General features: G+C 42.4%; 1 protein-coding gene across 1 annotated transcript in view; it reads right to left on the bottom strand.

The window, feature by feature from the left end:
* The window catches only part of LOC310878179 (CUB and sushi domain-containing protein 1-like), a 740,702-nt gene that overhangs the window by 196,530 nt on the left and 519,494 nt on the right, over window positions 1-24,678 (bottom strand). Inside the window, exons 21-25 of the mRNA XM_083792333.1 lie at window positions 24,389-24,505; window positions 23,105-23,320; window positions 21,591-21,779; window positions 17,800-17,969; window positions 3,318-3,474 (exon numbers count right to left, since the gene is read on the bottom strand). Coding sequence (XP_083648459.1) covers window positions 3,318-3,474; window positions 17,800-17,969; window positions 21,591-21,779; window positions 23,105-23,320; window positions 24,389-24,505 — 849 coding nt within the window. The remainder of the gene's footprint in view (window positions 1-3,317; window positions 3,475-17,799; window positions 17,970-21,590; window positions 21,780-23,104; window positions 23,321-24,388; window positions 24,506-24,678) is intronic.

Here is a 24,678-nt window from a genome sequence, read left to right as displayed (position 1 = left end):
AGTGCACTAAAGCATTATGGTCATTGTAGGAATTCAGCAATCCAGTCAAACCCTAGTCAAACATAAAGTCTTCATTATTTTTCTGGCCATAGGGTGCAAATTTCAAATTGTGCTACTGTTATCTACTACAAATACTATTAACATTGATTGACTGCAGTTTCTTCCAACAGTGCAATGTCCCTTTAATGTATATTTTGGTTGCCTATTAAATCTTTCAATGGATATGAAACTATATGTCAATAGCTGACCCCAAGTTGCAGAAATTAATTATAGTACAAACTCAGCGCTACAACTAAATGTCTGTCCTTGCCCTCCTCCCCCGTTGGGCACAGATGAGGCTAAGCATTACCTACAGTAAATGTACAGCCTGTGCGTAATATATATTATTGTTACTGCTCAATGTCAGAAAGGAATTCAGCACGACTATGGATTCCTATTAGCACTTGCCTAATCATGGCTATTCTTGCTTTACCCATTTAGATGAGGACGCAGTTGTGTGACCTTATAGCTTTTAACCACTTTAACCATTATTTTAAACTTTATCTGTTAAATAATCTTGAAAATCGGTGCAAATCTTTGAATACACTGTATATTCTACATACAGCAAACGTTCTCAACTCAAATCTTTGATCTGGGGTGGGACGGGGGGGGGGGGGGGGGGGGATTATGTTCAGATGGGGGTCGGCGGCCAATTACATATAATATTTGGGGTCCTTGACATGAAATAGTTTGAGAACCACAGACATAGAAACATAGGTTATTCGGAAAACTGCTATAATTTAGAAGATTTTTTTTTTCGCCCTCAATCCTTAACAGTTTGACTGTTTTTTACGATTAACCCGCATTTTAATCAACCCCCCTTCACTGCCGAGATTGTTGTATTACCTTTAGAGCATACGCTGAATTATTTGGGCTTTTAATCCGCGAAAATCCATCAAAAAAAGCTCCCGTGGTTTGTTATGATCTGTGTGTAGCATCCACCATCTTGGTGCACCCGGAAGACGCACACAAGATTGGTTTCAATGAGGCGTTGCATCCAATGCATTTCCATTGGCCTCAATTTCCCAGAAGCCCTAGCAGCCCACAGCATGTGACGATTTCCGGTTTCGTCATCACATCGAAGGCATCCAGTCTCATACTCCGCGACGAAGACGGATTTTCTTGATTCATTACATTACGGCGGATTAAACACATAAAACAAAAGGCGGGTATGTCCGATACGGCAGCGACATTAACCTGGAGTAATCCATTCCCGGCACGGAAACTGTTAATGGCGTAACCCATTCTGACCTGAGATCAGACTCTAAAAATGTCTTCTACATCCTGACAGTTTTCTGAAAAAGCTATGTTTCTATGTCAGTCGTTCTTCGGTTTTACAAAAAATAGCAGACCTACAAGCTCGTAGCGCGCCACTCGGTGGCGCGCTATGAGCTTGTAGATCTGCTATTTTTCAATAGCTAAAGCATAACATAATGCTAACACCAAAAGGGGTTCCCGCCCAAAATGGGTTGCATGCTCTTTGTTGTTGTCAGAACTTTACTCCTTTCAATCCACAGACATGGAGGAATGTTCTTTAGCACACATTTAGGACTGAGACCAGATTCTAAGAATTTTCTGAAAAACCTATGTTCTCTTTCTCAGTAGTTCTCAAACTATTTCATGTCAAGGAGCCCCAGAATTATATGTATTTGGCCGCCGAACCCCCGTCTGAAAATATGCTGTTCCAGGGACACCCCAGAAGCAAAGATTTGAGTTAAAAATGCTCGCTGGGAAAGTATATATATATTCAAAGATTTGCGCCACATTTTCAAGATTATTAAAAAAATAGCAGATCTAGGTACCGCACCCCCAGGTACCCCCAGGTACCGCACCTGGGGGGACAGGGCCTTCTATGTTTCGGCCCCCAAACTCTGGATTGAACTCCCTAACCATCTCAGAGTTGCTCCCTCTCTCCTCTCCTTCAAAACCTCACTCAAAACCCACCTCTTCAGGATAGCCTTCCCCAGCTGAGGCCTCGTTTATCCTGTATCTTTTTAACCCTGTATTGTTGTTGTATCTGTTATGTTTTGCTTTGTTTTTTTTCTTATTATTAAAGTCTGTTCCTAGTGTTCCTATGTAAAGCGCTTTGGGTATTTAGAAAAGCGCTATATACATTTGAGCTATTATTATTTATGCTTGTAGCACGACACTCGTGCCACACTATGAGCTTGTAGATTGTACATTGGTACATTTCAGACTTAGCTACTCCATACATGTACAAATTCAAAATATAAGGTGCTTACCCTCGTGCCACACTGACCCTACTTTATTGGTTAAATCAAATATTTATAAAAAAAAAATCAAAAATGTCTGACTTAACCACTTTCAATTAACATGGGGCTAATATTTTGGGCATGTAAAAATCTTTCCAAAACAAATTAAAAACATTTCCCCCAAAAAAGCTAATATATCTACACGCTCACAATCAAAACAGATGAAATATGGAGACACATGGTGTGTGCCCTACAGTGACACTCATCCATCCAATTATGGCTGTAGAACTGCTGTGAATTTCACTCCTGTCCAATCTTAATGGCACGAACAGAACAGCTGTGGGACACTCTGTTCCTCTAATAACAACATGGCCTAAAGACAGTATATAGAGCTACGTATAATCCAACCTATAGGGCCTACTTAAACAAAGAGCACGTCCTCATTTATCTTTTTTTTGGAGACCTCAAGTCACAATAAAAAACCTCCATCAATCCACCTGTCAATTCGCCAAATGGCTTTAAACGACGTACAGAGCCATCATCCATTCACACGTCGGCCGTCCACTCCCCGTCCATCCACTCGCTCATCCATCTCTCTCCGTACATCCATCGCTCCAGATGTGTGTCTCACCTTTTCCTTTAATGACTAACAGATTAATGTTCTACTAATAGCCTCACTGGCTCACACAGCAGATGCTCCTCGCTCCCTAACACACTATTTTGAATTCCATTAACCATTCCGTTTCTGCGTTCGTGTGCGCGTGTGTGGCCGTGCGGCCGTGCTCGCGTGCGGCTGTGCATGCAAATGTATAGTACCTGCAACCTTCTATGCATCGTGCACGTGCAGGGTTATTATACTGTAGTTAACTAAAACTAAAGCAATTTTGAATTGAAAAAAAAAACTGAAAGAAAAAAAAAGCTTTACAAAGCTTTACAAACAAGAAATTATGACATAGTCATATTATTATACCATTGAAAACAAATTGTAGACTGTATCTTTGCATCTGCCCGTGTGAACGCAGCATACGCGTGTTGTGTTCAGCGGGGATATCTAAATGAACTCACTGTTATAGGTGAGCCGGAAGCCCTGTGCGCTTCCAGAAGCGTTGCTGTTGAACTCCAGCGACAGGTGGTTGGACGTGCTGTTGATGACGGGACCCATCATGTCCCCAAGTGTGAAGTTGCCGAGGTGACGCGACGAGCTGTCCTCCCCATCATACACCTGCCAGGACAAACACAGCTTGTCAATCAGAAGACAACATGGCCAAACTAGGAGAGTTAATCGGTTAATCGGGTAAACAACTATAAAAACTACTGACAATCTATCATTTAACCATTTAGACCTGAGGCTGATTCTATACAAATGTCTTCAAAACCCTGACAGCTTTATGAAAAAATGTCAGTGGTTCTCAAACTATGTCAAGGACCCCCAGAATTATCTGTATTTGGCTGCAGACCCCCATCTGGAAATATTGTTGTTCCAGGGACCGCCCAGAAGCAAAGATTTAAAAGCGTTCGCTCTGAAAGAATATATATTCAAAGATTTGCACCACATTTTCACAATAAAAAAGCAGATCTACAAGCTTGTAGCATGGCACTCGGTGCCGCGCTATGAACTTGTATTTTAGCTATTTTTCAATAGCTAAAGTATAACATATAATGCTACACCAAAAGGGGTTCCGGACCTGAATGGGTAATAAAATAATTGATACATAACCAATACCTATTTTGGGCCATGTCATTATACAGTAGGTAATCAAATATTTGTATGTTTATTTAAATAGCCGTCTACAAGTTTGTAGATCTGTGCCATTTTCAATATGACACTGTCTGACAAAGTACGAAATAAGGCTTAAGTGGTTAATCGATTTATTGATAACAATTATAAAAACAGCACTTTACTTCTCCATTATTCAATTAATCCAAAAAGTAATCGATAAAATGATTGCTAAAAAATAATCGATAGTTGCAACCCTGTCATCACTTTCAGACATGGTTGGGTAAGTCATGAATTAAAGGCAATCAGACTAAAGTAACATAACATTCCGAAACATTCCAATACAGGGTCTTACCAAGATATCTTTGCAACCACAATGGTTTAGTGTTCCTGACCCCTTTAAAAGCAAGAATGTATGCATTTCCAATCATAATTTTCAGTAAAATGTATGAAAGAAATTGACATAATACAAAGAGGTTCACGGGAGACATTTTAATATGCTAAATATGAAATCATTTAAATGGTTTCATGTTTGTGCTAGGCAGATGATGTAACAGAAACCATTTCGGTTATAATCACATTCCAGGGGATTGAATTTGAAAGTTATTATTATTTTCTGTTTTCCATGTGACAGTTAATTGATGTCGAGGCTGTATCCAGCTGTGATGAGTGTATCCAATTTTGTCGGCAGAGAGAGGAAAACCACTTTCACTGAAGAATGGCAACGGAGAGAGACATTGCTAAACCCCACAACAGAAACCAACAGCAATAAGAGCTTCTGTCTGCATGTTCACTGGGACTGTTCAAGAAGCAATGGGACAGACTGTAATTTAATAAATGTGTGTGTGTGTGTGTGTGTGTGTGTGTGTGTGTGTGTGTGTGTGTGTGTGTGTGTGTGTGTGCGTGCGTGCATGCGTTCCAATTCCAATAATTTCATTTTGAGTATCTGCCGATACGGATTTTTCCTGATACGAAATGTATATTTTTATAGAACACTTATGCCTTATCAATAGTACAATATCCAGTCTACTATCATGATATGGATATATTCTAGGGATGGCATTATTTTGCTTGAAAATGACGTGATGGGAAGAGGGGTGAAAAAAAAAAAAAGTCTTGGGAATTGCTCGTGTGTCATATGTAGGGATGGGTATCGTTAGGATTTGTTCGAGTCCCGTACCGATTCCGGTTCTGCTTATCGATTCCGGTTCTTAACGGTTCCCTATTTCGGTTCCAAAATGATATAAAAGAGGTCAAATGTTTAACAAAAAAGCTCAATGTCAATTTAAGACATGTAATGAATAAATAGTGTGACATCCTCTTCCTCCTCATTCAGTTGAGCCATTTGTGGATAATATAGTAAAAAAATTAATGGTATAAACTTAAGGTCAATTGTTTTTCACAAAGCTTTTATTACAAAGACTTTGCTTTAAGACAGATGAATAGAGTATAGACCAACATCCTTTCCTTTAACAGTTGAGCCATTTGTGGATACTACAGTTACCTCTTACTACTACTGACAATGACAACAAATATGCCTGAGAGACTACACAACATAAACATCACTGCAACACATCACTGCAACACAAAGTCAGAAATCTAGAAAAAAATATCATGTGGTGCACAGTCTGCATGGCATGTCAGAGCAGAGTGTATACTAATACTGTATACTAAAGACATGTATAATGAATAGTATAACATCTTCTCCTTTATTGAGCCATTTTTGGATAATATAGTGATTCTTTTAAATGTATCTATATAATATCGATTCTGTATTTACCCAGGGCAATAGTGTTACTAACGGTTTTGGAACGGTTTTGGACACAGGCTACTTCTCTTATTACCAATAACAAATAAAAGCATGTCTGAGATCTGAGAGCAACACACACGATTGACTGTGTAAATTAGCATCACTAATGAAGGGGAAGGGGCAGCGTGTCAATGGGGGATCATTGAAAACAAAGGCGGCTTGGTTTGCTACTAACAGAAATGTGCATGCACACGGGCTGCCCAAAGTAGGCTATCTTTTGTTGTTTTTTCGCCACCTCTCGAAGTTAGACTGGTAGTGGGTATCTGACCCTACGCCGTGATCACACACACACACACACACACACACACACACACACACACACGGGTGCGCACTCGAAGTGAGTGCACCAACGCTTTCTCTCCTTGTCTCATGTTGATTCAATGCTGCGCAGCCAGCGTGCTGCGCACGTATGCAGTGAAGACTCAGACAAGGCGCAAGATTCCTGTCCCCTCTTAAAAGTTTCCTCCCATAAACTTTACTTGAAAATTACGTTTAAGAAACTTTAATAATGATGTCGCCTCAGTGCCAGGCACAGCGCGTCTCTCTGTCTCTAGACTCCTCGACAACTAACTCCATGCAGAGAGATGGCTCCGCCTCTGCAAGCCACAAGCCCACAACTCGTCGCTGATGCAACGCGGTGTAGGCTTGTAGATCAGCTCTGTTCCCTGCGCATCTATTAAGGGAAGAAAATAAATAAATAGCGTGTGACCGCGTGTCTGTGGGAACCGATAGAGAGAACCGAAATTGAATTATTGTAATGGGTACCCGGTACCCAGGCACGTTCGGTTCGGTACATACTTGGTACCGAGATTCGGGACCCACCCCTAGTCATATGTGAAAATGCTATCTGTAATGTACTGCTCTTTCCAAATAAAACAAATATTATAAAAAAAAAAAAAAAAAGACGTGATCTGCCCCGATTTCCGATCACGTGATCGGATCGGGACAACCCAAGTGTCTGAGTGTAAGAGAATGAAAAGGAGAGGGAGTTGTACGCTGGGAGGCATGGCATCTATAGCAGTGGCAAGTCCAAATCTGAAGCCATGGCCGTATTCATAGCGCAAATAGCAGTGTATCATTGCTCACAAAAGCAAAACGCTTTGATCTTGTAGATCTGCTATATTGTCGCCCAAAATAGGGGCACCTGATTAAAAGTGGTACACATAATAAATAATAGTTGTATGTAATAATGTGTGGCCTAAAACACCGTTCGGGAACCACTGGCATGTCTTTATACCCCATACTGCAGCTCCATGCTCTCTCTCTCTCTCTCTCTCTCTCTCTCACAGAAAACTCAGTATTGTTAATGAAAAGGTCTGCAGCTCATATATCAACATGTCACCATCTGCACCCCTCCACTCTCCTCTCTCCCTGCTGCCATGGAGCCACCACCACCACCACCCCAACCAATACCACACCATTGACGTCTTTCACTTTCTCTATTGCACTGATAAAAACCATTCCTGCACATTCCTACCATCTCTCTCTCTCTCTCTCAGCTCTGCACTTGGACAATAGAAATGTCCCATGGGAAAGGTAAGGACGTAAGATACGACAAACCTGACAGTGTCACAGCAGCACACATACACACACCTGAATAATTGCGCAGGCACGCACGCGCGCACACACACACACACACACAGAAAGAGAGTTGTGGGAGGGAGTTGAGGGAGGCTCACAGTATTTGTGAGCTGGACACACACACACACACACACACACACACACACACACACACACACACACACACACACACACACACACACACACACACACACACACACACACACACACACACACACACACACACAGTTGTGTGTTGAAGGATTGAAGGAGGCTCACAGTATTTGTGAGCTGGAACACATCTTTCCAGGGACTGAGTGCCCAATTCACACAATCTGGAAGATTACTCCCAAATGTACTCCACAATGTGGATGAGAGAAGGAAATGTTTGATGAGAGCGAAGTGTAATGTGTCTCTTTTTCTAAAGTACTTTATGTGTCTGGGAGACTTGAAAATCAATGTGCCCTGAGAGAGAGAGAGAGAGAGAGAGAGAGAGAGAGAGAGAGAGAGAGAGAGAGAGAGAGAGAGAGAGAGAGAGAGAGAGAGAGAGAGAATGTGCCCTGCTGGGGGGAGAGAGAGAGAGAGAGAGAGAGAGAGACACCTCTGGAAACTATCTGAGTAGATGTACCCCAGCCAGCACCAAAATGGAGTCCATTTCAGGGCACTTGGTTAGCCCTTATATGTCAACAGTCCCTGGGCTAAAACAAATGGCCCACAGTGTAAAGCATTGTAAACTAGAAAAAGTGCCCTTCTGGGCACAGGTCTCCACCGGGAGGATATAGGAGTGCGTGTGTGATGTTTGGCAAAATGTTTAGGAGCAATATAAACGTGTGTGTGTGTGTGTGTGTGTGTGTGTGTGTGTGTGTGTGTGTGACGCGGCTTGGCCTGTTGTAGCGCCACCATGAGGCTTATTTGAAAACTGTCAAGTTGCCTAGTGGGAATATGCATGCTTGAAAACTGTCAAGTAGCCTAGTGGGAATATGCATGCACAGTTTCACCAAATCTGTAAGTGTACTGTCCAAAAACTTGTTTTGCACAAAGCGGCCTCCTGGTGGCGCTATAACAGGCCGTTCTGGAAATGTTGGGGCAGAGGTTCATCGTTGACATCCAGGGAGTGTGTGTGTGCAAAAGTTGGCGGACGGAGTGCAAAACATACTCTCTCCCCATGCCTTTGGCCTGGTGGAGACAAAAAGCGTTACTGTTACTCTTCTTATGGGTCTTGTCTAAATGGCTTTCCAACATATTTAGTCATGCTGTATGTTAGGCTTGTACATTAGATTAAATTAAGGGATGTACAATTAGGCTGGTACGTGTGCCAAATAGGAATGGCACAAGAGGAATGGAACAGAACTTTAGAATCAATAGAAATTTCCAAATGGTCAGCGATTCGCTATCTTTTATACACATCCTTGCGTTGAAGAGAAATTAGATTTATTTTTTATTTATTTTTATCTATAAAATATGTTATATTATACTTCTTTGGAGGGGAGAAATGCAGTAGTCTCAGCTGAAATCTGTCATAATGTCCAAAAATGCTTGAAAGACAGCTAAAAGTTATGGTCTCTATAGGCTTATAGTGGGACACTGAGACTTTGCTAACAGCTGCAATATAAGAATTAACCGATGAGGGAAGACAGCACAGATAGATCATACGGCCATACGGCTGTTCAGAATTAAAGTCTGTCATAAATCCAATATCCAGTATGACTGAGGGTGGCCCATCCTGCCCTGCTGACTGAGACAAAGACAGCCAAGTGCAAGACTTCTGACTTTGGAAGTTGAAGCGGGGACATAAACTAACTCTAAACAATATTAAAATGGCTCTCTATGACATATCATTGTCTGGGACATTATTAAACTCAAAAGAGTGAACAACGGCTTGTAATTGAGCCCATTCTCTCCTTTACAATTAACTAAACGATCCTCCAGCAGAAAGCAACTACTAGCCTACTGAAACAGAATAAAATGCAGAATTTAACAGAATAAAATGCTTTTCAAATAGAATATAGCACGGTAGCACCTAACACATATCCATGACAAAGTGATAATTGAGTGGAGAGAGTGGAGTGGATAGGAGATTATAGTTAATAACATAATTTATTAAATTATCCTCACGACTGATCTAAAAACTGGATATAAACTGAATGAAACTACTACTGCTGTGAAGTCTCATGATTCACATCCAGTCAACTTTCTTCCACATTTTGGCTGTTATGGCCTGCAGTGTTAATTTGAGAAAAACACCATATGCTAAAAACTATCAGTGCTCTCTCATTGCCCTGGAGAGAGAGTATATTAGACTTATTAGCCGAGCATTAAGGACAGCATAAGGCTAGCAGACTCTAGTTTCGTTAGCAGGCTTATAAGGTTAACATATACTCTCGCTGGGAGTTCACCTCATTTGCATGAATGTGTGTGTTCTGAACTGCTCCAGATGTTTGCTTCGCTGGCATGTTTTTGACTTACGTTGGCCTTTAGCCTGCTAGTGTCTCACTGTAGCGTCACTGCTCTGATTTTCCTGTTAGTACTTGCGCCTATTCCTACTTGCCTATTCCTACTTGCCTATTCCTATGCCCAGCTTTCATGCATGGCGTGGCGTGCGTGCGTGGCGTGCGTGCGCCTCTCTCTACCTCTCCTCCTCCCTGGGGCTTATTGTAATATTCATCATCAGTCCATTACCAAGTCAAGAGGGCGGCGAGTCACCAGTTCTCTATCTGAAGCGCTTGCTACTAGTCAGAGCCCTGAGGTAGGGTCAGGTGACTTTACAACTATACCAGAATGCAAAGAGACTGACACTGACACTGTGCTTTTAGAAGTACTATAGTTAATACTTAAACTAATAGACGTCATAACTGACTCCTAGAGGTTAATGTAAAACAACACAGCTATGCGCACACATGCACACACGGACAGAGAAAACCCTGTAATTTAACATGCGTAAGGCTGTGTATTAATCATCAGAGTGATTACAGGGAACATTGTTTTACACTGCAATTTTATATTACAGATGTAATGCGCGCACACACACACACACACACACACACACACACACACACACACACACACACACACACACACACACACACACACACACACACACACACACACACACACACACACACACACACACACACTACTGCACCGGAGACAATGCTGTGATGCTGTTGTGGTACATGGTAATATTTCCAATGTCCGCTGTAGGGAAGACATGCAGGCAGAACCAATGTAATTATCAAATAGCTTAGTCTAGAACGGAGCACGCAACAATAGCTGGACTAATGTTTCATTCATTTTGTTCCATGTCCTTTAGATTAGGACCAATATAATGACCCGTCAGCTTTCTCTAATAAATATCAAATAATGTCCTATCAAAGGCAGGCTCATGCCCAGATCAGCACTGGACAAAGAAGGAAACATCTCAGACTTAACCCATTTCACATGCAATTTTGGGTGAAGTCTGGGATAAAAGCAAAGTGTGAAATAGTCCCGTATGATTCCTGTATAATTTCATTTCTGAAGCCGCATGTGGTCTCCCTCTCCTCCAGGCACCATGTTTTACACGGGTTGCTCCAGCGTAGGCAATCAGAATAACGTGCCCACCAATCTTTCGCTAAGCTTTTAAATTCATTTTACATTTAAGCAATTACATATGCGCACACACACACACATTTCCGTTTCTCAAAAAAGCAGGAATAAAAATCGCCCATTTCTCTTCAGAAGCGTTAATATTGTAACCGCGATGCAGAATAAAGCCCAGCACATCAGCGTTTTGATCCGCTGTGTGCAGACAGTGCACGGATGCAGCATATAGTCAGAGAAAAAAGGGTTTAAACATGGCGCTTAAACAAAAACAGGTCGGGCGGGGCTGAGCAAGTCGTTGCCTAGCAACCGGGCCGTTCCTAAAAAATTGATTTTAGCGAGACCATTTTATGCCGATTAAAAAAACCTGTCCAAGGCGTCCACAGAATGTGCCAGGCACTCCGAGGTTTTATTTTATAAGACATCTGTGGACGTCTATCACAGTCAACGTGTTAATTTGATTAAAAAAACATTTAGCCCCCAATGTCATGTAACACAAAATAGTACAGAACACATACTTGCATGGAATGAATTGTGTTCCCGTAAACAGAAAGCAAATGTTGTATAATCATTACATAGGCCAATAGTTCCACATTATGCAGGATGAGCGCCAAAACTGATACCATTGGATAATAGTTAGAGGCCTCATGCTTGTGGGGTATACAGGCAAGTAAAAGAGAAAGGGACTTACACACTTTACTCATAGCCCCTTAATCGTTCATTCATGCAAGCCAACAATCTGGTTTTTGGCTTTATGCCTTAACACTTACAGCGCTAGCATATTGATAAATTATGATCTAATTCACACCAGTATTCTTCCCAGTTGAGCTCTTATTTTGAAAAGCCACATTTCCAGACCACCGGAAGTGAACATATAACCTAGTAAGTGGAACAGGTCCTGGACAGGCCTTGTTTACAAGATGGGTCTATACCGGGGAACTGGAGGGCTCCACATCGTCGGCTCTGTGCCATCAAAGAAACGTTGTTTTGACCAAAAATGCCATCTGGGACAAGGAATAGGAGATACAGGCGATTTAAAGAAACATATAGAATGAATTATTATGGCGAGGACGATCTAAGATGGGCGATTCATTGTCATTACAACAACCCGATGCTAACTCAAGTAGCATTATGGCTTGATCGATCGAAAGTGCTATAAAAGCGCAATACAAGCAGCTAATTTTGAAGAGATTTGGTATTTGGTAAATACTAGACTAACTAGAGGCCCGACAAAGCAAATGGGGTTTAAGTGGTTATTTATTTATATATCCTACAATTTGAAGAACACATATTTGATTATAACTCATTACGCTGATTGGATCAGTGTAATCAGCAAGGATTTGTTAACTCTCCAGTTGGATATTTAAGCTTTTGAACCATGCAAAATGGAATAGCTGAGCGAGCCTTGATTACATTTGGTTTGATGCTGTAAAACTTGTTTGTGTTGCCAATATTTGCAAACCTTTAGCTAGAATAAACCAGCAGAGTTAAAAGTATTACGAAATGTCAATTTAAGCATTAAGTGGCTTCGTATACTGCATTAGGTTTGACTGCTGTTCCAACATTTAAAGCATTGCGGTTCTCTTACTTACTATTGTCATTCCTTTTACTTGTGTTATCATAGTTATCATAGTGTTGAAGTGTGTGGCACTCCATTATACTGACTATCAAATAATTAGAATCTCCTTTCTCTCATTTCCTTTTTGTGGAAGACATAGGTGACAGTGTAAATGCATGTGGTTGTGAATGTATTGGTAAAGTGAGCTTGTAGACAAATGCACAATAACATGCGCTATTGCAAATAACGATAGGGATGATAGGGGTGTCTGGCACTGACAAGGGCCTCCAATTTATATCCATGTTTCAAAACGTGAAGGTAAGTTCCTACAGCACCAAGGCTGTTCATTACTCCAAAAGTTACACGATAATTACTCACCTAGTGTGGACACACAATAGGCTAATCAGAGTATAAACTGCATTGCTTTCCCTCAGCTTTGCACATTTTCTTTTTTCAATACTTTTTACTCCACTGCAATTATTTGACAACTTGAGTTATAGTTACTTAGCAGATATAGATTATTAACACAAAACATACTCTGATTATGATGCATTGTTGTTGGTTAAGCTACCCAGAAGAAAAAAGATAATCCCAAATAAGAGTGAATAGTAGGAAAGAAAAAGGTAAAGGGATGGAGATGGAAGAAGGAATGGTGGACAGTCCGGCTGCTTCGGAAGGCAACAGGGGTCTAAAGGGGCTTGCAAATGGGGAGTGATAAAACGTGCCTATAGTTCATTTTCAATGACACCTGCGTTTTTGCTCAGAGAAGCAAAGCGTATTTACGTGAGTGCGGTCCTGTGAATTTGTTGTGCGCGTGCTGGTTACGTGCACACGCCCGTGACTCAACAAACCTGGATTCTGTTTAGCTTGCGTTGTTGCGCCCCTCTTCAACAGACCTGGAGGAGACCTGTGTTGATCCAGGCAACAACGTTTGCAAGGCCCATACCATTCTGGGAACATTACCTCCACACTTACAACCATAGTAAGCCTCTGTAAAATTCAGGGAGAACCACACTAATAGTGCTGATGCAATCTAACCACAGGCTCAGCCATGCTGCTCATGGCCTAATGCTGATGATACACTAACCACATACTGGCTTAACCATGCCCTCAGGCCTAACACTACTAAGAGACATTGGGAATTTAAAAAAGAAAGAAAAATAAATTAACTGAGGATTGGCTGGGGGTGTATGCATGGGCTGGGGGGTCTAGACACTAAAAAAGATGCAGATTTGACAGGAAATATGATTATGATAAGATATATGGGCCATTCTACCGAATTGGTTCAAATTCAGAGTCGGAAATTGTGTGAAATTTGTATGCTATTTTGGAAAAACTTTGACCATATTCATGTTGCACCAGATCTAAGGGTCACATTTTTTGTAAAGGCACAGTCAATTATCATATTGTATTTTAATAATGTATTGGAATATATTTCCTCTCCCAAAAATTGTCACTACCGAAACATAGACTTTTACCATCGAATAAAGATATTAATCTATTATTTTAATCTATTTTTTTCCAATTCCCCCCTGTACAGACCATTTTTAAGAATGTAGGTACAGTATGGTTCACACACACAACACAGCCCACAACCTTTAGCTAGCAGAACAACCAGCTACATTTTCTCAGCGATGCAATACAAAATCACAAATGATTTATGATCGTCGGGTGCGTGCCGGCTCACCATGGACAGCTCTCTAACCTTTGGGGATACGGCGCTTTGAAAACCGGGTTATAATGGAGGCTCAACGGAGCTGGATTTAGAAATCGCATCGCTGTCGGAAAAAAGGTAAACAAACGGTCGGCGCGTTCATATATGGATTAAACACTTGTCTACGCTTATAAGCGTAGCTGGCATAGATAGGTCCCAATAGCCTAGCTACGTTTATAAGCATAGATGGCAAGAAAATAATTAAGTATTTTTTTCATGAATTGAAATTTAGGGGTTAGAGGTTGGGACAGCCACCTTCCAATAGAGCGCTGCAGTCCCTCCCCCTTTCAGAAAAACGAGTGGCCCAGGAAATGAAAACCTAATGCATTCTCCCATCGGCACTTCTTATTTAATTTATTTAAAAACGGTTACGCCGCGGACAAAGCCAACTCGGATCGTGACAAATCATGACAATGAACACAATGTTTTGGGCCGATCAAATAATTTATAAGACGAAAAACAAAACAAATAGTGTTGTCTCCTGACTTTCTTTTCTTATTTCTAATGATTTGATCGGCCCAAAACATTGTGTTCATTGTCATGATTTGTCACGATCCGAGTTGGCTTTTAAATAAATTAAATAAGAAGTGCCGATGGGAGAATGCATTGGGTTTTCATTTCCTGGGCCACTCCTTTTTCTGAAAGGGGGAGGGACTGCGGCGCTCTAGGAAGTAACATATAAAGGATGTTATTTTTATATATATTTAATTTTATATTATCTCAATTAATGTATTGTGATTAATTAGACCATACTATGACATTACTACAGTGAAAAGTCTGAACACTAAATGTGTTTTACATTGTGGGACTGTAATTTGAACCAATTCGGTAGAATGGCCCATATATGCAGTCTTTGTAGATCAGTCATGGTCATGGTGACTCCCAGTCATGAATTCGTATGAGAATAGAATACTAATATACAGAAGGCTTATTATTACATTCTGTAGACTGAGAAGACCTTTCTCGGCAGCCTTCTCACAAAATTAAAACTAAACTAAACAAAGTAAACCTAATCAGAAAATGAGAACATGAAGGGAAAAACAAAATTAAAAAAATTTAAAATGCCAAAAGAATAATAACCTTGCCACTAGATGAGTCAGAGAAATATTCAGCAATGCAAGAACATCACAGTGCAAACATGCATGCACTGATAAAGAAAATGGGAAATGAAAATCTATTGCAACCATTATAGAAAAATTTCTAGCCAGTGCAAATGTGTGTGTGTGTGTGTGTGTGTGTGTGTGTGTGTGTGTGTGTGTGTGTGTGTGTGTGTGTGTGTGTGTGTGTGTGTGTGTGTTTTATATAATTAACATTGATATAATAACTTTTTAATTTTTCTCCCCAATTTAGTTGTTATGCCACGTATATAGTACCTGTCAATGCCAAACCATATAACGGTACTTGTTGGACTTGGGAAAAGGTATATATAGAACTAGATAACATCATGTCTCCTCAATGCACACAGTGTCGCCAACAGCATCTTTTCACCCGACACGACAGTGAGGAGACTCACTGGGAGGACGTAACGCCTCCTCCTCCCAGTTCAGCTCCCCGCTGAACGGATGACCATGACCAACCAGTAGAGACATACAGATCACTCCCCTGCCGGCGTCCCACCCGAGAACACGGCCAATCATGTTCGTTGGAGCGCAGAGCCAAGCCGGAGGCTCAGTGGACGATGCTAGCCCCATGTCTCCACAGCGGCGGGCAGGTACTTTTCCACTGTGCACACCTGAACACCCACCAGTGCAATGCTGTTATAGTTGCTAGACGCGTTTAGTCGGACTACAGACCAGCCGAACCATGAAATATGCCCGACAGCACTAAAAGCGGGGTTGAAAATGATAACTTGACAAGCCTAATAAAGGTTACACATTACTTTTATAGCCGGTTATGTAACACAGTGGACTACGTATACTCTTAATTCAAACTGTAAAATAAAGGTTAGGCCAGTGTTTCTCAAATGGGGTTACGTGTACCCCTAGGGGTACGCAGAGGTACTACATGGGGTACTTGAGAGAAAAATGGAAACAGTTATTTTACTGTTGTGTTTAAGCACAACTGTTACTGATTAGAAAACAATAGGCTACGTTTATTTTCAACACATTGACATAGAAACTGGACTTTTGATGTCAGTGTTTTCTAAATGTTGTTGTCGATTAAAGAGCTAGGTACTTGGATTCAACAATCAATCAGGAAAAAGGGATGCTGAAGGCCCAAAAGTTTGAGAAGCACTTGGCCGTGTCCACCAAAGATTTATTTCCCCAGATGTAAATGCAAGGCGCTCAACTAAAATCGTCATCCAAACACCCAGAGTTGAGCATGTTACAATTCTCTGTGACTAGATAAAAGTGCCAGACGTGAAAGTGCAGCGCAGAAGTGCTCTGCGCCTCATCGCACCGCTGGAATTTCCAGCATAGCATAAATACACGGTTCTCCCACTTAAAACTATTGAAAACTACACTGCTGTGCTGAGGAAAAAGTCCCTTAATGCAAAAAGGTGGGAGATGATACTGAATGACTAGTCTCTACAGTCTTGCATGCATTGTCAAAACTGATGCCACATTGTCAAAAATCTTCAGAGAAACATATAAGCCTATGTGGGAAAATAAAAACTGAATCAATTTCCATTGCTTTCACACAAAGTGCATTCCAGGACCATATTTTCCTCATCCGTGAACTCTTATCTCATTTGTACTCCATCACCTTGCAAAGCACTATATATTTGCAGCACATCTTTCTAACACACCGTGTTAAAAAACACATTAAAAACGGTATTATGCCAGCAAGTCTTTGCATATAATACTTGAAATAACAACCTTTCTGAATGCAGCGTGATTGCCAATTTCAGCTGAAAGCCCACCTATTTTTAGCAGCTGTTACTAAACTAGAGAAAGGGGTGACAATGTGGAGTGTGTGTGTGTGTGTGTGTGTGTGTGGGACGATGTGGCATAACACCACTCTGCTGCAATCACACAGACAGGTTTGCTGCACGTCCGCGAGATGACAGTACTATTCTAGCCTCCATGTTACCCCCTCTCCCTAAACCCCATAGAAGAGTTTTCTATCGCGTGGAGGTGGACACTTTACAGTATGGCGGCCATCTGCATGACCACATGTCACGGATGTGGGACGTGGAGAAACTTTGTCTGAGGACCGCAAGGGGTTGGATTAGACATTCTGGAACTTTCCGAGATGCATCGCCGGAAATGAGATGTGAGGTTGATGAGAACAGGTGAGAGGAAGAACTGGAACACTCAACTGCACTATATGCTTTATGTTCACTGTGTGTGCATGGTGTGTATGTGTGTGTGTGTGTGTGTGTGTGTGTGTGTGTGTGTGTGTGTGTGTGTGTGTGTGTGTGTGTGTGTGTGTGTGTGTGTGTGTGTGTGCGTGCGTGTGCGTGTGTGTGTGTGTGTGTGTGTGTCTGTTTGTGTAAGAGAGAGATATAAATGTGTGAGTGTGAGTGTTGTGTATGCGTGCATGTGTGAGTGTATGTGTGTAGCTGTTTGGCCATGTGTGTAGGAATCGAGCTGACGGCTGCCAACAGTTATATTGAGAAACAATCACAGCGGTTGTGGCTGTGAGCGTGCGTGCGTGTGTACATACCTTTAGATAGTCTCCTTCTTGCAGTGCAAAGCTCGCAGCAGTCAGCCTGATTCCTTTGCCTGTCTCCGTGGTTATGCGGTAGATACACTCATGGTTGTTATTGTAGTTGGATGGGAAATTAGGAGAAAGGAGCACACCTTCGGTTCCTACAGAGGAGGCCCCGCACTCTGCTACAGTAGGGGGGGGGGGGAGGAGAGAGAGAGAGAGAGAGAGAGAGAGAGAGAGAGAGAGAGAGAGAGAGAGAGAGAGAGAGAGAGAGAGAGAGGATGGAATAATTAAGGGACAGGTCGATTTTTTAAAGTGCACCCCTGGAGGAAAATAGGGTCCGTCTAATCTCAGTCCAAGGGAAAATAGGGCCTTTCTAATCTCAGTCCAAGGGAAGGTCAGCTAATTTTACTTTTGAGTCCAATGGAGGGTCATACAAATTTGAATTTATAAAATAATCAATCAATGAGACAATGACTGTCGTTACAAGCCATCAACACTGCGGTGTGAATGACCCAGCCAAACCTCCCTCTACTCTGAGAGAGAGAGAGTCTATTCCGCGTCTCAACGATGGTGATTGACACCCCTAGGGAGGGTTCATCTTTTTTCTTTTATCACTGGAGAAGGTCATTGATTTTTTCCCCCAGTCAGATGGAGTTTGAAGTCATTTTAAACCAGGGTACATACATTTTCTTTAGGGGTACCCTTTTAAAAAGAATCGACCTGTCCCTAATCACTTTCAACCTGCAGCATCCCTGTTTTCGGGTTAGTTTTGCAAACAGTGGCAGATGGGATATTTTTTGCCATTTTGTCGTGTGACAAAATAGATACTGTAAAAGGGCTTACGTTTGCTCGTTACACAAGAGGAGACAAGAAGAGGATCACGCATTCATTTACAATGGAGTTAAATAAGGCCTGACGCTTTTCTAGTGCAGAAGAAAAGAGGAGAGATAGGCCAGGATCACAGCATCCTCTTCAATCAACTCAGAGAGGCTGCATACGGTATGCGTGTACTGTATACAATCAACTGAGAAGACATCTATCAAAATGTAGAACTCCAATCAATATTGCTTTCTGCAAATACACTTTACCAGCATACTGAGCAGTGAGGAGAGGCCAGGAGAATTTACAGACCGAAAGGTTGGTAGAAGATAAGAAATATTCTCCTACCCGCCGGCTATATGGCACGTTATCTGCCAGCTACGTACATGTTCGTACCCCCCCCCCCCCCCCCCTCCCGTATACTCTATGTATGTAAGCCCCGTCACTTCCAGCTATTGGACGTAAAGTCTGACCAGTGTTTACCTCGGTTTCAGGATTTTCAAAGCTCCATAAATCGGAATTTTGGAGAGCTGTCCTTGGTGGATCTTCTGCCATTCAAAGTTTGGATCTAATTTGTGACTTTGTACCACGTCGCTCACGGCAACATTTCTGACGACAGGTAAGCAGTGTGTGCTTGCGCTGATGATAGCAGTGTGTCTGTGCTGAGTGTGTGTGTGTGTGTGTGTGTGTGTGTGTGTATTAACTTGGAAATAATTGCTGTAACAATATTCTGCCAATGCAGTTTTCTCACACGGGAAAGAAGCGAGGAGCAGAAGCAGAGGAAGGAGAGGAGAGTGATCACGACACATCTGCAATGGCAGGAGAAGAGAAGACGGCACAGAGGAAAAAGCTCAGAGAGACGGAGAACAGTGGAAACTAAAGCTAATATGGAGGCACGAGAGTGGGGAGGGGGAGACAGACGGTAGATGAGAGACGAAGGGGAGAGATAAAGGAACTGAGGCAGGGAAAGGGCTTGTCAAAGAAGTGCAAGAAAGAAATTAAAAATGGAAGAGAGGTGCGGAAACAGGCCTGGAAGGAATAAATTAATAGTTTTTCATATAACAGCTAATGTCCTAATTATCTATAGAGGCTGTCCAATTAAAGATGTTCTCTTCTCTTTGGTGTGTGTGTGCGTGTACGTGTGCGTGTGTGTGTGTGCACGCGCGCGTGCGTGTGTGCGTGCGTAAGTGCATGCGTGCGGTATGGTTCTATGTTCCCCACTTACAACAATAAACCTAACCCTTTTTTTTTCTTTTTATCCCACGATTTTCTAACCCATTTTTCACCCCTGTGTCAATTACTTAATGTGATCCTAGGCTCTACACACCCTCCGCCAACCTGGGGAGAGCAACGGACTTGAACTCATGCTTCCTTCATGCCTGAGTGTCCAAGTTACTCCTTTACACCTGACAGGGGAGGAGTTTAATAAACCTAATAAACCTAACCCTTTTTTTTCTCTCTTGTCATAGTCAGACTTTCAGAGTCAGACGGGAAGCAACTGATGCTCCTATAGTAGTTTGTTATTCAATGAGAGGCGTGCGTTTATTTTGGACGTAGAGAGAAGTTGAGGGACGATTACGGAAGCTTGTTTCCGTGGGCGCGGCCCGTTAAATTGTTACACGCATGCGCGTTTCGTGCACACGCCCGCGGGGCGACTAGCTAGACCCTGGATCGTGGTGAGAATTTCCTCTTTTCCAAAAAGAACTCATTTGACTTATGCAGAGCATCTGGATAGCATCGGCTGGCTCCGGGTAGAAGATGGGTCTGACATACAAAAGTGTACATACAGCTATGCCATCCATGCCCATTTACTTGACTGATTACTTAAAAAAAGTGAACGGCACCCACAGTCACAAAACTAGAGGTATCGTAAACAATGATCTGGTGCCACCCACTTACAAAACAAATATGGGTAAATTCACCTTCTACAGCACTGCTATTCAGGTGTGGAATGCCCTGCCCCCTTCCCTTAAAACAAGCAAATCACTGGCCTCCTTTAAAACAGACCTACATTTTCACCTGTCAGCAGGTCAGAGGGAGAGGAGGTGACCAATTGCTGTTTTTCTTGATTCTGTGATTCTTGTTCATGACTATATGTGTGTGAGTGCATGGGACCCAAATGGAAACAAGACCGCAATGTCTTTCTTCGGAAATCCTTTTGGACCAAAATGCCTGACTGTAACTTGTGCTGTTTGCATTTCTTTTGCACTACGCGTCCCACACCTCTCATGAGCAGCCCTGTCACAGATCCAGGCGACAACGCCTGTATGTCACTCGGTCCCCGTCTGAAGTGGCCTTTACACTCCTGACAGACAACGCTATTAGTGGTCGCTCCAAATGATGTGACGTAGCGCTGCACTAGGGGGGAGAGGAGGGGCCGGGGCTGACGGACAGATCGGTGAGATCCAATCAGGGCGTGCGCAAATCTCTGCCGTGACCAGCCCCTCTAGACCAGAAACCTAACACGTATATCTCAGGCTAGGGAAACACTGACCTATGCATATAATTCACCTACAGTATGCATCTGAAACCATAAGTCACCTACTGTATGCATCTGAAACTATAAGTCACCTACTGCATATGCATCTGGGGCCATAAGTCAACTACTGTATGTGCATCTGGGGCCATAAGTCAACTACTGTATGTGCATCTGGGGCCATAAGTCACTACTGTATGCATATGGGGCCATAAGTCAACTACTGTATATGCATCTGGGGCCATAAGTCACTACTGTATGCATCTGGGGCCATAAGTCACCTACTGTATGCATCTGGGGCCATAAGTCAACTACTGTATGCATCTGGGGCCATAAGTCACCTACTGTATGCATCTGGGGCCATAAGTCACTACTGTATGCATCTGGGGCCATAAGACACTACTGTATGCATCTGGGGCCATAAGTTACTACTGTATGCATCTGGAACCATAACTCACCTATGCATCTGGAACCATAACTCACCTATGCATCTGGAACCATAACTCACCTATGCATCTAGGCAACGTGTTGCTCCACACTCGCCTCCCGCCCCCCAAACAGGTGATCTTGCTGTCGCCCTCAAGTCGGTAGCCTTGGAAGCAGGAGAACACCAGCGAATCGCCAACTCGGAATTGGAATCCCTCCCTCCTGCTGTATGCTGGCACGCCAGGATCTTCACACGGCTCCAGGTCATACTCTGTAGAGCCGAGACAAACACAAACACTCACAGTCATCACTGCATGCGCTACCATTTGGCCTTGGTGAAATAATAATGAACAATGTTTTGACTCGAGTGAAAAACCACATCAATGTTTCAGAGAAGATAAAATATAGATCAGTGGTTTTCAACAAATTTCACATAAATACAAGGCCCATTATTTATTCGGATTTTGAGCCATGGACCACCTAGATTTAGCCTCAACTACAGAATATTTTGTCCACTATCCATGCAGTATTGATGTTGGTACCATAAGGAAAGATAACAGACAAACAAACGTTGACCAAAATAGCAATTCTTCTACATTCTGTGTAAACTTCTTGTAAAAAAAGTTTTAATGTAAGTAATCAACTGGAGAGGTTTCATTGTGATAGCTATTAGTTACTCAGTGACTACTGACTACTGAGTAGTTACTTTTTACCCTATTCACCTGTAGTGTCTCACCTTAAGTAATGCAGATGTTTAACCGTCAAAAAAAACGTAGCGTCAGTTTTTTGTCGGGAAGCGACACTGCCAAAATGCGTAGCCTATACGTTTATTCAGTTGTATAAATGTGTTTGATTCGATCTAGTGGACAGGCTACTCACATTAGCTTCGGATGGCTATCTGTTGTTAGCTTAGACAGTGGACTGTGCCATCTTCATTGTGCACCCGCATGTGTGCACTCGCACCCATGCCGTCGCTTTAGTCTCCAAATGCCCCTACCGCACAGAGCCTGGCGGTCGTAATAATGTATAATAATAATATTATGTCTGTCTCCAAGCCCATATATGGGCTTGGAGACAGACATAATATCTGGGTGGGGCATGCATGCATTTCCAACTTGCATCGTTTCCAATGGGCACCGCTTTAAAGGGCCCCACGGGCACCGTTCTAGTATGTCCAAGTCTTATTTAGCCACAATAACAAGGAACCTACAGCAACATACAGGGGTCTGTGTTTGAATGGGCCGAGCCAAGCTCTGGTTCTGTCCTAGCCTCGTGTAGCGATGCATACTAATATCACTGCGTGGATATTAGTCTCGTTAGATTTTTTTCTCTCGCAATGTGTATATGTGTGTATGTATATATATATATATATATATATATATATATATATATATAGTGGGATAGACAGTATAGGCTGACAGGAAATGGGGAGAGAGATGGGGGTGTCGAACCCGCGGCACACTGCCAGACTGGACTACCAGCCAGGGTGCCTAGACCGCTGAGCCACGGCCCAGGCCTACGCGAGGCTAGTTCTGTCCTGCCTCATGAGTATCTAGAAAGGGCAGTGATATTACGATAGCTATTGCGCATTCATACCTGAAAACGTCATGTTAAAACCCTCGTAACTCATGGAGAAGTCCGATATGAATCGTAGCTGAGCACTGAAGTTCCCGTAGAGCCCTGCCCTGACACTTGGAGGCAGCACTAGGCCGGTGAGCCGGGCCACTGGAACCAGGAAGTTGCCGTCTTCTGTGATTGACAGGTAGTCGTGATTCTCCTCCAAATGGAAGGTGTGGAACACCAGATGGACTCCTAGGAACGAACGGACACACACAAACGCACACACACACACACACACACACCCACACACAGTGATTGATATGCAGAGATAAATAGCGTCATACCCACAAAATGTTATTTGTTGCCAATTTCCCAATGTTACCATAGTAATTATAGCAACCATAGCAGATTGCTGAAACATTTGGGCCAATTTCTTTGTAAAACACACACAGGATTTTACTTTGTATAATCTAAAGTTAAACATTCAAACTATGTATGGTCTAGGCTGTATAATGTGATAATATATGTGACTATGAGAATCTATGCAGACACTTGACAGCTGTGTGAAGGCGTGTGTGTGTGTGTGTGTGTGTGTGTGTGTGTGTGTGTGTTTGTGAGAAAGAGAGAGAAAGACATGATGAGAGTCTGTGGGTTATCGTAACATCCAACCTCCTCTGAAAATATATTTAAGCATCTAATATTAAAGTGTGTGTGCGTACTTTACGTGTTTCCATAGCAACAGTGTGACATGTCAGAAAGTATCAATATTAGAACGGAGAAGTATATTTTGCGCAAGCAAAACATATAATTTAGGTCATGTGTGTCACAGCAAAAGTGTGTAACAGAGAGCTCCCTCTGTCACATCCAACCCGCCCTCCTGCGTGTGCGTGTGTGTGCGTGCGTGCCTCTCTCTCATCTATCCAACAGGACAGCTTGATTTGCAAGTCTCCCGTTACTAGACACATACTTTAGAAAAAGAGACACATTGGCTCTCATCAAACTGTTCCTTCTCTCATCCAGTACATTTGGAGTACATTTGGGAGTAATCTTCCAGATTGTGTGAATTGGGCAATCACTGCTTTTGTCACTCAGTCACCTGGAAAGATGTGTTCCAGCTCACCAATACTGTGAGCCTCCTTCAACACACAACTGTGTGTGTGTGTGTGTGTGTGTGTGTGTGTGTGTGTGTGTGTGTGTGTGTGTGTGTGTGTGTGTGTGTGAGCTTGTAAATCGGCTATTTTCGGTGAGCAACTTGGTATAAATCATGCATCACTGCTGCTGCTGTGACACTGTCAGGTTTGTCGTATCTTACGTTCTTACCTTTCCCATGGGACACTTCTATTGTCCAAGTGCAGTTCAGGGAGTTCGGGTAGAAATCAGGAAAGCCAGGTGACAGAATTGTACCGGTTTTACCGTAGACATAGCCTCCACATAGAGCTGAGAGAGAGAGAGAGAGAGAGAGAAATACATCATTAAAATGCCTACTAGAGAAAAAACAAGAATTGATTAAATCAATGAATTACCTGCTGATTGTTATTATCTGCGGGGGTCCGCTATAACTTCCTCTGTGTCAGTTTCAGCGCAGTAGTTTAGGTAGGAACCAAAGTTCT

The sequence above is a fragment of the Protomyctophum parallelum genome (genome assembly GCF_964188405.1).
Source record: "Protomyctophum parallelum genome assembly, chromosome: 2".
In the NCBI taxonomy this organism is placed as follows: Eukaryota; Metazoa; Chordata; class Actinopteri; order Myctophiformes; family Myctophidae; genus Protomyctophum; species Protomyctophum parallelum.
This window is presented reverse-complemented; position numbering and strand designations above follow the sequence as displayed.